The sequence below is a fragment of the Montipora foliosa genome, chromosome 10 (genome assembly GCF_036669935.1).
Source record: "Montipora foliosa isolate CH-2021 chromosome 10, ASM3666993v2, whole genome shotgun sequence".
NCBI classification, from domain to species: Eukaryota; Metazoa; Cnidaria; class Anthozoa; order Scleractinia; family Acroporidae; genus Montipora; species Montipora foliosa.
This window is the reverse complement of record NC_090878.1, coordinates 21,798,297-21,814,809: the sequence shown is the minus strand read 5'-3', so window position 1 is coordinate 21,814,809 and position 16,513 is coordinate 21,798,297. Positions and strand designations below refer to the sequence as shown.

The 16,513-nt window shown below is 39.2% G+C and overlaps 1 protein-coding gene and 2 long non-coding RNA genes across 4 annotated transcripts in view; 2 read left to right on the top strand and 1 right to left on the bottom strand.

Moving 5' to 3' along the window:
• Positions 1–1,014: 1,014 nt before the first annotated feature.
• LOC137973826 (uncharacterized) lies at positions 1,015–13,626 on the bottom strand. Its single transcript, XR_011117326.1, has 3 exons — positions 13,388–13,626; positions 10,281–10,439; positions 1,015–4,247 (listed from the first exon to the last, which is right to left on the bottom strand). It is a non-coding gene; the product is annotated as an uncharacterized lncRNA (long non-coding RNA).
• The window catches only part of LOC137973818 (tyrosine-protein kinase receptor Tie-1-like), an 80,487-nt gene continuing 68,632 nt past the window's right edge, over positions 4,659–16,513 (top strand). Inside the window, exons 1-2 of the mRNA XM_068820705.1 lie at positions 4,659–4,754; positions 5,714–6,552. Of these exons, the coding sequence (XP_068676806.1) occupies positions 6,469–6,552 (84 nt within the window). The 5' untranslated portion in view covers positions 4,659–4,754; positions 5,714–6,468. The remainder of the gene's footprint in view (positions 4,755–5,713; positions 6,553–16,513) is intronic.
• LOC137973276 (uncharacterized) overlaps positions 13,681–16,513 on the top strand; it is a 23,969-nt gene continuing 21,136 nt past the window's right edge. The window contains exon 1 of one of the 2 annotated variants that reach the window (XR_011117199.1): positions 13,681–13,818. This is a non-coding gene — a long non-coding RNA (uncharacterized lncRNA). The remainder of the gene's footprint in view (positions 13,819–16,513) is intronic. The other variant, XR_011117198.1, reaches the window with a different exon arrangement.

Below are 16,513 nucleotides of genomic sequence, written 5' to 3'. Positions count from 1 at the left end.
AGGACAGCAAAGGATATTAAACCACTGAATTCCTGCCAAATTCCTCCGGAGAGAATAGAATTATTGGAAGAGGTGGGTCAAGGAGCATTTGGGAAGGTGCACAAAGCCAAATTGATCGACGGATTGGAGTTCTTTAAAAAGAATACCAAAGACCGCTGTGAGAAAAATTTCAAGTACAAGATCGTTGCTGTTAAAGAATTACATGGTGGGTATGAAAGTGTCTATTCCTTGTACGGATCACACACCGAAGTAATTACCTTGCATTTGTATCCCGGAGTCAATTAAGCTCAGTAAATAAGTACGCAATAGCAAGCATCAACTATTTAGCTTCGACTTCAACTGCATTGTATTATTTGGATATTTGTTCTAGAGAACTGCCCCTCAATAGTTGAATACCTCTTCATATAGTTTGTTGGCTGTTTGGGTATGGCTAGCCTTTACATGGAATAGGGCTTGCAGTCTGGAAAAATTTTAGTCATCTACATGTTATCAGGTGTCAAATATTTATGCCTTGGACATTGTGATACAGTAGCTTTTTGCTTTGCACGAGACACACGTCTCATTCAGAAGCATGATGCCATTAATGGTACTTCGTAATGTGTTAAAAGGAGTTTCCTTAGGCCTAAGAACTTTAATTCATGTATAGCTCTTTGGTTGGGGTTTTGGATGACGTCATGGAAAGAGGGTCACTTAATGAAACGTGAACCTCATTATATAGCGGTATGTCGATGAGTGTGATTGCACTTATGTCATGACACGCCGTGCAGCAGCAAGCAACTCTCAAGGGTGGACCGATTTAGGGCGATTAAAGGACAACTTTACGGGCTTGACTTCGAAATATAGTGTTGTTGATGTAGGGATAAGGGACACTTGATTTATTCCCTTGACTTAATAAGCTGTAAACTCAAGTGAAGCTATAATCCTCGCAGTTATGAACGCAATTTTTGCAATTGTAGTTGAAGTCCTGAAGTTTTCAGGCTTCTTTACGCAATTGCAAAAATTGCGTTCATAACTGCGAGGATCATAGCTTCACTTGATTTCATATCCGCAGTTCATATATGATCCATTTCATATATAATTTCATCGTTGATTCATTCCTCACAGGAACATTGGAACCCACAACTGCGAGGATCATATATGATCCATTTCATATATAATTTCATCGTTAAACTGTAAACTGAAATTTTATTTAACAATTATTCCACGAGCGCACATCAAATATGAGATTGTAAATAGCTAACGAGGCGAGTAGTGCCAAGTTGGCGATAACCAGTCTCATATCCAACAAGTGCGAATGGAATAATTGTTTAATTAAATTTTCATTACATTCTGAACGCTTGGACATTGGAAATTAAGGCCAATTAGCTTCCAATTAGGTCATACAGTATATGAGCTGATAACCGAGATTTAGTGAACAAATCACAAAGCTAGAAACACAATATCCGAGGTCAAAGATTTAACAATAAAATATAACCAGGTATAAGATACTGAATTACTTTGGAAATATTCTGTCTCCGTATAAATTAAAGCTCCTTGTGGTAATAACATATTGCTGAAAGAAACACTAAATAAATGATACCTCGATTACTTGGGAATTTAAGACGATATCACACCAACCGTAAAGACCATGAGGACAGTAAACTTAGACTTAAAAGGATCAGACTTGACAACTCATAAAGTTTGTAAAAATAAAATTAATTACTCAGGAACTACTTATACAAAACCCATTCAACAATAATTAAGGAAATGTCAAGGATTTAAACTAATTACTCGCATATCAGTCCTTTGCAAACTTCTGAGTGACAGCTACTTCTTGAAATGTAGCTTCTGATTTGTATCTCACGGAGGCACGGAAGCTACTGGCATCAAAGACTCCACATGCTGGTTTTTGTGTTCAAGGTACGAAAAGGCAACTCCTAATCAGTGTTTGGTCTTCTTGGGTGTCCTGTGCAGTTAATAAGCGAGTATTTTCTGAGATTGCATTTGTGTCGACACACATTTGCCGCTTTGAGGCGCTTGCTTACGTTCTGCCTCACTCAGACGCGCTAACCCACGTGGTGATTCGTTTGTCCTCGGCGTTGATAAGCAGGAGAATCAATCTCGTTTTGCCCACTCAGGCGCCCAAGGTGGTATCGGTATTGCTTAAACGGGCGCGCAAGTGTTATTGATAAGATAAGATAAAATAAGATAGTTTGAAACGTTTGCTGAGGTCTGATATTCTGTTTTCGAAACGTTTTCATCTTTTAAAAGTTTTAAAGTTTGCTGAATCTTCGTAAAGAGACATGTCAGTTTAATTCTCAAGCTTAACACAGAAAGTTTTAGTTAGTTCTAAAATTCTTTCTGTATTCATTAGCAATCATCATTTCAAATTTCAGAGAAATGGGTCCAGCTGCGAATATTTTACGATTTTTTTTCAATGTTCTTTCAAAAGGTCAAGTTGATGTTATATGCGTAATCGGGCAAGTTTGGGCAATCAAGATACGTGTGTGATACGTTACAAATATGTTTTCACAAAATGTTCCCAAAGGGTCAAGTATTACCACATAAGACAAGAATTCATCATTCTAAAAGCTTATTCTACGCAAAAATTAGGTTCTGGAAGTAATTTTGAGAGTGGAAATCAAGTTTACGACCGACGGTAAATACATCACATTGTTGAGGCCTCATGGAATATTTAATTACGTTTACACAACAAAAAAATGCTAGCCCCACTTTGACTATATGAAAATCCTTTACTATTGCCATAAAATGTATCCAGATATCTTCACTAGGCTCTTAAGAATTAAGCTCTCTATGTAATTTTTCCCCGTGATTTCAAGTAAAATTCCCTGGATTTCATTACCTTCGGTTCGGGCCATTTCTGTCTCTTTCGATTGCGATTTTCGGCATATCACGGTATGATGTCATTTCAACAATCCTTTGTTTATTTCAACCGATTCCAATAAAAACTGGCCAGTGATTGTCTAATTTCATAAACATCCGATGTGCCAAATTTGTAAGGAAATGGAAGTAACGCAATTTCTCAACAATCTTACCCTGAACGGCTGCAATTTTGCGGCTGCAGTGGATGATTGATGATTGATGATTGGATGTTCTTAAAAATAAACAAGAAAATTATCCAAAGAAATGTTTTTGAACAAAATGAGGAGCCGGATTTTAAAACGCTGATAGGCCTTCGAACGACTAGGCCCTGTAGAACATCTATTGCACCAGTAAGGGCCTGTTTACATGGAGATAGGGCGACCCTTCTAGGGGCACCCTCTTAGAAGGTTAAACCTTGCCTTGGCCACCCTATCTACTTGGTAGGGTAACCCTAGGATGGCCAACTTTTTGCCATGTGAACACTTGAGGTAGGGTCACCCTTCTAGCAGGGTCAACTTTTGTGGGATCGGATTACTGTCAGATTGCAGCGAAAGTCTATAATGAGGGACACCCTTTCTCCATGTAAACAGGCCCTAAAACAAAATGTTCTATTAACTTGTCTGACGCACTCTACAAGCACTTGGACAGAACCATACGATATCACTAGCCTTCACAACCTTTTCTCTGTTCGCAACCCCCACTTTCAAATATGCAAAAAATATTCATCTATTGCACGAACCATCAATCCTTCCTCCTCAACTGCTACCTGTACGCCTACAAACATATCGAACTCACTTTCCTAAGCTCCGACTACCCATAGTTCTAAAAACTAAAACTCCATTGGTTTTTGTTTTCAGTAGGACACGTTTGACTAGTTAAGGTCGGAAAAGTCCGGAAGTACAGTGAAAACAGCTCGTCTTAGGTTTAGCGGGTTAAAAAAATGCAAGGATTGTCTCGGCTTTATGACCTGAAATTCCCTCAAAGAGTTATACTATCTCGAGAGATGGTATATAACTCATCCTCATAAATGCCTCAGCCAATTACATTTCCCGTAGTGAAAGAAAAACGGAAATACTGGGTTGTGCTTTACCGCATAGACTGCAGTCAGATTACAATAAAATAGATAACCGTTCATCAACCTGCACATGAAACACTAAGCAACCTACTTTGAAACTGATTTGTTCAACATTATTTCATACCCTTTTTTCTCAAGAAAACGCCAATGAAAAGCAGAAATTAGAATTTCTGAATGAGATTGAGCTCATGAAGCTACTGGGGAAGAGTCCAAACGTGCTGCGTTTTGTGGGCTGTTGGACAGAGACCACTCCACAGAAGACGCCTATTCGTCTGATTATTGAGTATGTTCCCCATGGAGACTTGCTTCACTGGTTGAGAGCAAAAAGAAGTCAGTTAATTATGTTAGCCAAACATCATTAGGAAGCCAATTCCTATGGATGCATTAAGTATTAAGGGGAAAACAAAGAATATTACAACATTTGGATAGGAAAATTCAAAGGAATGTTTTGTCCTAAGGCGAGCTTCACTAGCATCTTAAAACTAAAATCATCTGGCCCCAGTTGTTCCAAGGGTGGATAGCGCTATCCACTGGATAACTCAATCGGTTTTGCTAGTGTTTATCCGCTGGATAGTGATTTATCCGGTGGATGACGCTATCCACCTTTTGAACAATCGAGGCATGGGTGTTAGCCAAAACAAATTATATGGTTGTGACTTTGTGGGTCAATGAGGACCACAAACCGTTATTAATGATAACGCTTATTGCTTACTTGTATACACAGATTAAGGGTTCTACCTTGGGAGCTGCCCTTATTACTGAAAGCAAAAAACAGTACGCAGAAACAAAAGAATGCAACACAGCTACACTAGACCAGGTACGGTATATGTTTCTTAATTTTGATATGATATTAAATCCAGGATGCAGACCTGATAGATCTTTATTCTCATTCCTTTGTGCCATTTTTTAAAAACTGGAGCAATATCAACTGCCTATTAAAAAGCCACAGTAGACAGTATAGGATAGCCTTGTAGAAATTATGTGTCTGCAGCTAAAGCTTATAGATACCTGTACCAACAGGCCATATAATTGTGATATTCAGGGATGCAGCTAAGTGCCAGCTGCTGGTGAAAATCGCCGCTTGAGAAAAGGGTGATCGCCGGCTGAATCAAGGCTGCATTTTTGCCGTCGATCGAAGCAACTGAGAAGACCGCAAATTATTCTCTACAAAGTCTAAAAGTCATTCGGTGTATTAAAAAAAAAACATGAATTTCTGTTAGTCAATACGGAATTATCATTAGAATTTATCGATACTGAAAATAAAATGAAAGCGTTGTTTAAGTACTTTTCTGCGTGTCTTCTCTTTCCCTGTATGTGCCATCTTGAAGAATGCCGGGTGTTGCGAAAAACTGGAGACAATCTTGTTACCAGGTCCCTTTCATGCTTAGAGCACAAACTTAACGGCCACAACCGAACGAGCTTCGACCTGTTATGTTGCACCGTGCAACGCCTGCTGAAACATTTTTGCAGCACCGTTGCACCTAAGTTACAGCTAAAAGTTTCAACATGTAACAGTGGCTTTGTGCTGCCATTGATAATTTTGAAGTGACCATGTAATCTGTTGTTTCTCTTAGTAGAAGGGTAATGGACATTTAGAGTTATAGAAGGCAAAGTAAAGTGTTAACATAAATTGATTTGACTGTAAAAAAAAATAATAATAAATGATGGCTGCCCAAAAAAGGATAATTAACTTGAAGGCTGAGGCTTAAATCAGTGTTTGTTAACTCAACTGCAATGAATCTTTTGTTAATTTAACCGAATAAATTTCTCACTTAGGGTGGTGAAGCAGATGGGATTAAAACAGATGTGTTGTATGAAAACAGCTGCATTTCCACATGTGCCTCAGAACATGAGGAAATCATCGCTTCTGGCAACATTGATTCTGCATCACCCTTGATGTGCTTCCCCTCTACATCGGCAGAAGATCACAAAGAAACAATCACCTCTAGCAGCAATGAATGTGTGATACCCTTGATTGCCATTAGCTGCCCTACAACATCTGGGGAAGGACAAACCCTCCCTTCTGACAACGATGAATGCACAATACCCTTTTTAAGCCTTCCTTCAATGAGTGGAGAAGAATATGATGAAACCATCGCTTCTGGCAACATTGATTCTGCATCACCCTTGATGTGCTTACCCTCTACATCGGCAGAAGATCACAAAGAAACAATCACCTCTAGCAGCAATGAATGTGTGATACCCTTGATTACCATTAGCTGCCCTACCACATCTGGAAAAGAAAAGAAAAGAAAAAAAAAAAAGCCCTCCCTTCTGGCAACGATGAATGCACAATACCCTTTTTAAGCCTCCCTACAATAAGTGGAGAAGAATACGATGAAACCATTGGAGACGATGAAGGAGAACTCATCGGTGATATCAATGATGAAAGTGGGATTCCTTTGCTCAGCTGCTCTTCAACATATCCAGCAGGAAATGAAGGAACTGACATCGCTGATGGCAACAATGCGATACTTTTCGTGGTAGTTTCGTCATCCGCGTCAAACCAGGAAGATGTTCCCACCAAAAATATGGGCGATGAATGTGATGAGGATTGCGAGTCATTTGCACCACTTGATCTTATAAAATTTGCCTGGCAGATTGCACGTGGCATGGTAAGTTAATAATGGTTGGAATGACATAAGTCAATTTTCGCAAACCATTTGGTTATATTCGCTATTGCTCAGCTAGCCTCAGGGTCTAGGCATTGCAGCAATAAGATCTCTGTTTGTGACTGGGAATCACGATTACCTAAACTTTATCCAAGTCAGCGTTGTAATATTGTTTTGCGCAGCAATGGTCTTCTAATCTTTGTGTAGCTTTGTAATGCCTGGCTTGGCATATCAGTACATGTTACTGCTCCCAGTTTCTTTATGGTGTTCTTTTAGTATCATCCTGATGAGATTTTTAGTGGAGGGGAAGTATTGAACTCCTATCCTTGCACAGTGGTATAAACAAATTCTTCGTTAAAAAAGTGCTAAGACCTAAGGCTAAGTAAGTCTATGTGAGAGGCAGTGTGGCCCAGTGGTTAGGGCACTTGCCTTCAGATCCGGAGATCCCGGGTTCAAGACCCGCTCAGACCTCTCGTTGAATTTGATCTTGTTAGTCCCTGGTTCAACTTCCCAGCCACACTTGTAAATAGCCAACTGGTTTGCCTAAAGCCAGTTGGGATTCTTAACAGTTGTTGTTGTTCTGTTCTGTTGTTTTGTTGTGTTTCATTGGCCCTGAAAAGCCCCTATGGGGAGCATTTAATTATGTATGTATGTCTATCTGTCTGTTTGTCTGTCTGTCTGCCTGTCTCTATGTATGTATGTATGTATGTATGTATGTATGTATGTATGTATGTATGTATGTTCTTACCACTACCTAGTTGTGGGGACCTCTATATGTTTACACACCAGCACTGTGGGGACGGTTGACACTGTGGGGACCAAAACTGGGTCCCCACAACTTCAATGCCTCCAAATGCTCTAAAAAGGCCTAAAACGCATTTTTAACATCGAAACAGAGAAGTCCCCACAACTCACCTGAAAGTGTAAGTGTATTCAGCAAGTCCCCACAGTGTCACAAATGTGGGTAAACAATTTTTGATCCAAGGCTTATGAAAGTTATATGAGGCTGTCACATGGGACAAGCTGTTGCTGAAGTGGTTGGTAGATTTCTCATAGCAGCCTTTTCTTTTGTTTACACACCGCTTTTACAACTAACATACACTCACATTATGGGGACTTTGATTATTTTTGATGATATTCTTGAAATTATTAGCAAATATTGGGGAAATGGGGTAATTAACAGTGCAGCATTTGAACTGCTTTATTCTATCACACTTATTTTATTCACCAACATGAATAAAAATAACCACAAATTCAATAGACTTCAACATATGCTGTAACTTCTGGTTTAAATATTATTTGAAATAAGTCAAGGGCACTCTTCACCCGTGCCATTCCTAACCACATGTGAGCTCCAAAATAATGTGCAATTGACTTTCATCAGTCAAATCTTCATCACATACTGTAATGGGGAGTCACATGGGCAAGCATTTACCTGCTACATTGATATTGGCAGCTGTTTGATCGTTTACAGCTTGCTGAACAAATTTTCCTAAGCAGAATATAGGATGTCAGCCGATAATTTACAACTATAGGTGGGGAAATGTGATTGCAAAGATTATGGAGGTTGCAAAATACTCAATCCTCAACAATCACGCAAGGGAGGGGAGGGGGGTAATATGGTGTACGATTGAGAAATCAACCCAAACTCCACTGATAGAATGCACCAAATTTAATTACTTTTCACAGAACACAGTTCTGTTGAGTTACAGAATAATGATATCAAATCTATGTAGTAGAACTGTAAATAGTGATGATAATAGTGTAGCAGTAGTAGTGGAATTAACATAATTTTTTTCAACTTACAGAGAACAGTTAAATTATACTTATGATCTGCATACAACATAAGGATGCCAAATAATGATTGGAAAGTAGTATGGGTGATACAACTGAACATCAAGTAATAAAATAATATAAGTTACATGACACAGCAAGTCATTTTAGATCCACGAAAAATATTCTATGAATCAAAGGCTAGTGCAATCAAGTAACAGATCATGACTTAATCAGGCGACAACGACCTTGAAAAATAGGAAAATATGAAAAGGTAAAATGTCCAGAATTCATTTGGTCAATGACTCATACCAAGACACCTCTACTGTGGCTCGATAAAGACCAGGCCTGGGTTGCTTGAAGCATGGGTAGTGCTAACCAGTGTTAAATCACCATGCCAGAGTGAAAACTGGGTTAGAACTAATAACACTTGTCGTAATGGGAACTGGGTTCTAATATCACGAAATACAACATGGCAGTCAAAAGGGAAAGTTTTCCGTCGAAGACATTTCCGTTCAGTTTGAAAAAGGTATGTTGAGGTTTTCAACAATTCAATACGCCACCGACGCACCACCAACGCACCACCGACGCATCTTATAGGTTATAAGATTAAGCATGGGCCAATGCATCGGTCGACTGTCGGTCAACAGTCGGTTGACAGTCGGCCGTCAGTCGACCGACAGTCGGCCGACGCGTTGGCAGACGCGTTGGCCGACGCGTTGGTGGGATCGGATTCTTAACTTTTACCCTTTTAATTTATGAATGTTTAGGATGCTGTCTGTATTGGTAAAACAATGACCTGTGACTTGTATTTTGTACCTACCAGTGAAATATAGGGACTGCACAATTTTTTGTAACCAACAATGGACCGATGTCAGATTTTTTGGATGAATTAATTACTTGTTGTCAGATTGTGACACCAATCTGTCCTCAATTTTTCCTGGGAAAAGATTAGCATGATACATGTATGGCTTTTGCAGTTTCTATGACTTTTCACTTCAAATGGCTTTCACAATGAACCCAAACAAGAGCAGAAACTAATGCGGTCAAAGCTCTTCTATTGGCCAAGTATGTTAGGTTATGGCTGTGCTACCAACTTGTTTTGGCAAGATCATTAGTTATGAGGGCTTTGTCGTCTCAAAGGATACAGGGACCCAAATCAAACACCATCCATAGTGGTAATCGATCCTTGCTGCAGCATCACTAAGACCAGATTCCGTCAAATGATTATCTATGGGTCTACATAGTTGCCTTTGAAAAGAAGGGGAATTTGTTTATTAAAAGGACATGGCTTCAAACAAGTATTGAGTCATCTTTTCTGCAGAACAAGCTATGTCTTCTGAGTTCACTGTTTTAATGATAGATGAGTTGTCCTTGCTAAACAAGAATTTGTGCTTGATAGTTGTAGAAGAACATCACGCCGTCAAAACTTGCCAAAACACTCCAATATTCAATTTAACATTCATTCTGCAAATCTGGCAAAAATCTGTGGCCTCTCTCTGCTTAGGATTTCAACCTCTCTTTAATAGCTTTTTACTGCCCTTTTTTGGAATGTTGCTCATTAAATTCAAAGTAAATAAAGTACCTTTTCTGCAGTTTCCTTTCAGAATAGTTGATTGACGCTGTTACTGTAGTTATTTTGAATGTCTATTTACATTAGCAAATAAAAGAAGCAGAATCATCTGTGATATCACTTTCACTAATTAGCTTCTAAATGCGTCGGTTACAGAAGAGCGTGCAGTCCCTATATCTGGCTCTATCACCATTCTCCCCTGGGCTTGCTTGTGTCACTGACTAAAGCGGGCAGTTCAACTGACTCAGAACGGACTGCGAGCAGTCTTTTAAATTGTTCATTTATGCTTTATTGTCCTGTTCCAGTCCGTTCTGTTACATTCCTGTGTTTAGCAACCCCCAGTAACTACTACTAATCACCATTGCTATTAATGTCTGATCATTACCGTGACTTGTTTCCCTCCTTCTAGAGCATGCAAGCCCAGCACTGGTAATTATGTCTACTGCAGAAGAGACATGCATTGATGTAAAGGGTGTGGTTTCTTTTGCTGTTGGATCCTTGTCAATCATAGAAGACTTTTGTGTTTCCACTCTTGAAAAACTCTCTAAAGTAAAGAAAAGAAAATACCATTCTTCTGTATTTCCCAACTTACAGTACATGTAAGCCTGTTAAAATAAGCATCAAATTTAGGCTACCTCAGAGTGAACAATGTAATAATGCAAGATTTACAATGTCGGGCAAGAATAATAGGCATTAGCAATTGGGTTAAGAGCGCCTCTCAGCAATTTTCACCTAAGACCGTTCAAGATAAACAAATCGAAAATTGCCAAACTTTGTCACAATAAAGTACTACCAAAACCATTTTTAGAAAAATATGTTTTAGTTTGTTTTGATAATTATTTTACCTGGACGGCGACTTTTTCGGTATGGAGCCTTGTGAGCGAGTGAAAACGACTCCAAAATGTTGCCAGTTTGAATCGCTATTTTTGAAATAACGAATGAGTTACTTGAAATTCAAAACAACATGGCACAACTACAGTAATTCCTTCATCCTTTAGCACTGTTAACGGTACAATATACCAAAACTGGAATTTTTGACCAAATTTTAAAACTTAACCTTTTTTACATTGATTACAGAGTGCCAAATGCTTTTTTGACAGTCGAATTTTGTACAAATTTGGCACTCTGTAATCAATGTAAAAAAGGTTAAGTTTTAAAATTTGGTCAAAAATTCCAGTTTTGGTATATTGTACCGTTAACAGCGCTAAAGGGTGAAGGAATTACTGTAGTTGTGCCATGTTGTTTTGAATTTCAAGTTACTCATTCGTTATTTCAAAAATAGCGATTCAAACGAGCAACACTTTGGAGTCGTTTTCACTCGCTCACAAGGCTCCATACCGAAAAAGTCGCCGTCCAGGTAAAATAATTATCGAAACAAACTAAAACATATTTTTCTAAAAATGGTTTTGGTAGTACTTTATTGTGACAAAGTTCGGCAATTTTCGATTTTTTTATCTTGCACGGTCTTAGGTGAAAATTGCTGAGAGGCGCTCTTAATACCTTAAATTCAAAATAGATAGAATGCATGTATAATACATACCCGGGGGGGGGGGGGGGGGGACTGCCATATGAAACTGACGGGGATGCTCGTCGTCTCGCTTAGGGGTGTAAATTTTGGATTTTGGTCTCGCTTGCAGGGCTCGACATTACGACTCACTGGTCGCCAATGCGACCAAAAATCAAGCGTTGGCGACTAGATTTTTAGAGCTAGTCGCCAGTGGGCGACTAACCTTCACCTTTTTCCTTCATCCTTTTAACCTCAAAGGCAAATCAACCGTAGTTTTGGATAAAATGCACGATTTATGCGCACAGAAATAACAAAACAAACCCACGACTCTTCTGGCTCTTCGATCTCCATGTTTCATAATCGAGCGCCATGTTTGATTCAGCAGCTGGTATTGCGGGCGCACTAAACAACACGTGCAATCATTGAAGCGTGAAGTTCACAATGAAGCCTTGGCTTTTTAGCGCTGAAAATATGGAAAACTGGTGATTGTTTATGTTCAGGTTCGTCTACTTATGTAAGCTATAGACTCGATGTTACATGGAAACTTAACAAAAGCGGAGGAAGCACAGGAAATGTGTCTAAAGCTGCTTTCACATTGATTATTTACCTCGTAATGCGTAATGATATGTTTTACGAGCCCTGGCTTCCTTTTAAGTTTTAGTATCTCAGTCTTAGAAGCTTACGTGTACCTAAACTTAGGACTATGAAGAAGATTGCATGTGTACATGATCATCAGAAAAATGAAGAAAAAAATATCAGTGAAAAAAAATGGCGACTAAAAGTTAAGATCTGGCGACCAAAATTTTTGGATCAGTCGCCAATTGGCGCCTTACTAAAAATGTTAATTTCGAGCCCTGGCTTAGGATGTTCCGGGCAAAGCGCCAATATTTTATGCCACCAAGGTCTCGTTTAGGGTTCCGCGAAGTAACGCAGAATTACGCGAAGAGAAACAGAAGTCAAATTTCCTTTTAAATTTTCTTTTTAGATAAAAGCATTCGATGATTATGCCTTTTTATCATTAAAACTCATTGCGTGTCGTATTTTTGTGTTTTTAAACGGTCTCTTTTAGGGGTCAAAATTTGCTTGAGCCACGCCTAGATTGGTCTCCTTTAGGGGTTAAATTCAAAATTTCCGACGAGCATCCCTGTCTGTTTCATATGGGAGTCCCACCCCCGGGAATACATATCACTATTTTAATAATTATTATTTTTACGGGGTAAATCCGGCCACCCCCGTTTACAGGGAGAAACCCCGGATCAAAATTGGATTGATCAGCACATTACCTTCAAAATGGTCATAAAATATTGTTGTAACACAGACATAAAATATGAATTTTACCAACCCATAAATGAAACATGGAGAGAGGAGAAGGGTATGTTTGTTATTAATAGCTCGGATGTAATTTACAGGTGTACCTGCTGTTCTATCAAAGTGTTCTGTTATATACATGTACACCCTGTACATGTCTGTACCTAGACTTTCACTCAACAAAACCTTCACTGGGAAAACAAAACTAACGGTTTCCCTCAGGCCATACATGTACATTACATTAAGTGTCTAATGTACAGCTGCTTATAACCAACGTTGTAACAAAACAATATTTCAGGGAAAAACAGGAGACTGTACCCTGGATGCCAGAGATTTTTGCTCTCCTAGAGCGATGGAATAGCGAGTCGCGAAGCCTATTCCGTCGCTCTGAGAGAGAAAAACCTCTGGCAGCCAGGGTAAGGAGACTGTGGTTCCAATAAAAAATACTATTTACATAAAATTATAGAAATAAACATATCGTAATTAATACTGATTTGCACAACTATCAACGCCATGTGTCCTCAGCTCTTCCTAATCCCAGAACTAGAAGGATTTAGATTTGACTCAAGAGGGGTTTTTCCTGTTTTTGGCTCCCCAAGTTATTCTAAAGATTAATCTATAATCTTTTGCAATGGTTTTTAACACAAGTTCCTGAGGAAAGTGGTAATGGGGCTCACCCGATCTCCTTGTCGATCGATGGAAGTGAATGAAAGCATGTGACACAAAACTGTCGCTGTTTTTTCATCGGGTCTCCTGTCTGCTCACGAACCAGAAGGGAAGGAAACTTTTTAAAAATATATTGCATGTCCGATCCCCTTATGCAAACTTTTGCAGTAGCATGAACAAGAGTTCCTGTCCCGTCTTGGTAAAGAAGGGAGCATATATTTTCAATTTTAAAAAGCACACGCCATGCCGTTTAAAAATTAAAGTCCTTTTTTGTCACGTGATCAGGCTCAAAATGCACTGTGGGATCGTTCATTCCGACCCTTCGAGCAACCATGTTTTCATTTTGTCATCAAATTCAAAGGTGGTGGAAACTGCATGTGCAGGATAAGATATGATAGATCGAGGATTTTGGAAGAAGGGAAAGGTACTTCAAATAAACAAGGTGAGGTTTTTGTTCTACAATTTGATACTAGCTGGTTCGGAATAACATCAGAATACCCGGCTATCGAAGTAACCTTAGAAATAATTATTTTCTTCGTCGTTACAATACTGTACTGACCTAACCGCTGAAGTTCTTTTTGTCGTAAAGAAACGATTAGAAGCAATTTGCATAAGAACAGCAAGTATTGTATTCTGACTCGTTCTTCAAAGAATACCACCGAGTGCTAACAAAGGTGGCACGGTTTTCAATCTACATAGACCGGTCCATAGACCGTTTTGCAGATACAGCGGCCATTTTGTTTTCTATTGTTTCGAACGACATGGGATGCTCTGGGGGCAAATTAATATGTATTTGCCCCATGGGCATCCCATAATAGCTATTTGAAACAATAGAAATCAAACTGACCGCCGTATCTGTAGAAAGGTCTATTCAGCAGTTATGCACCTATCAATGTTTTCCCTGACCCAGGGGAGGGCGAGCATACCCACAGGCATTTGACATTTCCTTGTTTTTGTGTGTGTCAATAGCCCCTACTGTGGAGCACAAATTTGTGGTCAAATCCCCCCACCTGTGGGCTTGAGCACTACTTAGGTCCAGTTCAGATGCCACTCCACTCACCTAATTGAGGAATTAAGAACGGCAAAAGAGGGCGTCTGAATCAGTTTGGTACAGTAGTTTTAATTTAGTGTGGCGAAAACGTGAAGTTCAACAGGGTCTGCCACATTAGTTGACATTGAAGGAGCAGGTGATTCATACTGCGTTCTTCTCATGTGCCGAACCAAATACACATGATGATAATTTATAAATCTTCCAATCAGTCCCTCTGAGAACTTGTTTCTCATGCTCGTAAGTTTTATGAGGAAGAGACAATGGTGGCAAAATACCTAGAAGAGTGTAAAATGTGCAAAAGATTGACCATAATGAAATGCTTTTTTTTGTGACAAAAATTGTAAACAATTAAAAAAACTAAACTAGTGAGCAGCACTCTGCTGTCTCTGTAAGTGTAAGTCATCTTCAGGGAGGTTTATAATCATACAGTAAACGCCTGTATTTAAGCCATATCTGATTGGTCTGATTGGCAAAAATGATGGCCACAAACATTAATGTTTGAGCCGATTTTGGAAAGGGAACATGTGCTGCTGTGAAATGTTAGGGCAAGGCGTGAGAAACGATGTTTTGCGGCCACGATTTTGGCCAAAACCGTGCCATCAGATTTGGATTACCATAGTTATTCAGTTATAAGGCGCACGGTTTTTTCAAGAACTAGATGCTTCTGTGAAGCATACACTGGCTTGCCTGTGATACGTGCTACAGAAAATCAGAAGGCACTGAATTGTGTGGTATTGAAATACAGCATTCCAGTCTCTGAAGAATAACAAATAAAAGAGAAGCGAGAAACATTGGCTTCTGGGCTGACATGTTGATAATTTTCAAGTTCCCTCACAACTTCTTTTTACCACAAGTGTGCCCTATGAGCATCCGAAAACTTTGTATTTACTAAACTTCACCGAAGTCAAGCCCTGTTTCGCGGGGTTAGTGTTGGGATGGGAGACCAAAACAATAAACCCCTCATAAAAAACAGAAACATCTGACCGAAAATACTATTAACGCTAACAAATGCGAACTCAGCAAGGTACAGATTCTGGTAGCCTGCTTTATGCAAAACAAATATTGATGAAAAAGCAAATAAATATTGATACACAGTTTTCAGAAAGAGCAGAAGGAAGTTCCCCGGACGGTCGATCGAGAATAAAATATTTACGACATGAAAACAACATTAATTTTGAACCGTGAATATAGAATATAAAAAGTTACGATCAGCGACAAACATTTTGGGAGATTTTTGCTACGTTCAAGTAAATTGCAAAATCGAAAGTGACATGGCCGGAATTCAGCGGGCGCCGTGATTAAGTTACCGCGGCATGTTTACTCGCCAAACAGTGAAGCATCTGTGTCAAATGATGGCAAGATACCGGGTTTTTGTAAGTTTCTTTTTCTGTCAAGTGTTATTAAGTTTGACAATGAAATGAGCGAAGTCAAAACAAAGATCACAATCGCTCAACTCTTGTTTATGCAAAGTCAAAATTTACTCTCCAAGACGCGTACGACGTTATTTATCACCAGGTAATTCCATCATTTTGGAAATAGCAGCTACTTTATTATTCATCTGCGTCACAAGTTTTCACTGATTTTGGGCCTCATTTTGTTGAAACTCAAGCACGCTTCCAACAGGCCTGTGAACCCTTCCTACTTACAGAGCAATACTAAAAAACTTCTCCCGTATCACATTTGAACCTTAAGCTCGAAAATTCAATACACAACATGATATCATAATTCACAAAGGCAGAAAATACCACAGAATCCTTTTCCAGCGAAAATTTTATTGAAACAAACAACATATTTGCTCTTAGAGGTGAAAACCTCTTCCTATTTCATTGCGTGCGTGAAGACAAGAAACTCAATTGTGTCAAATTACCATGTACTTCAGGTAAATACTGCTCACTTTGATTTCGTCTCGACGGGCGATAGATTGTTGTCGAAGTCCAGTACTCGTCGCTTTTGAGATTCATGCCTAGTTTATCCAACTGACTTTCCATTATTGAGCTCCATAAGGGTATAGTTTGTTTAAGGATCCACTAAAACGCCATTCGCGTTGCATGACTTTCGATGCCATTGCAGGCTAAGTTGATGATTC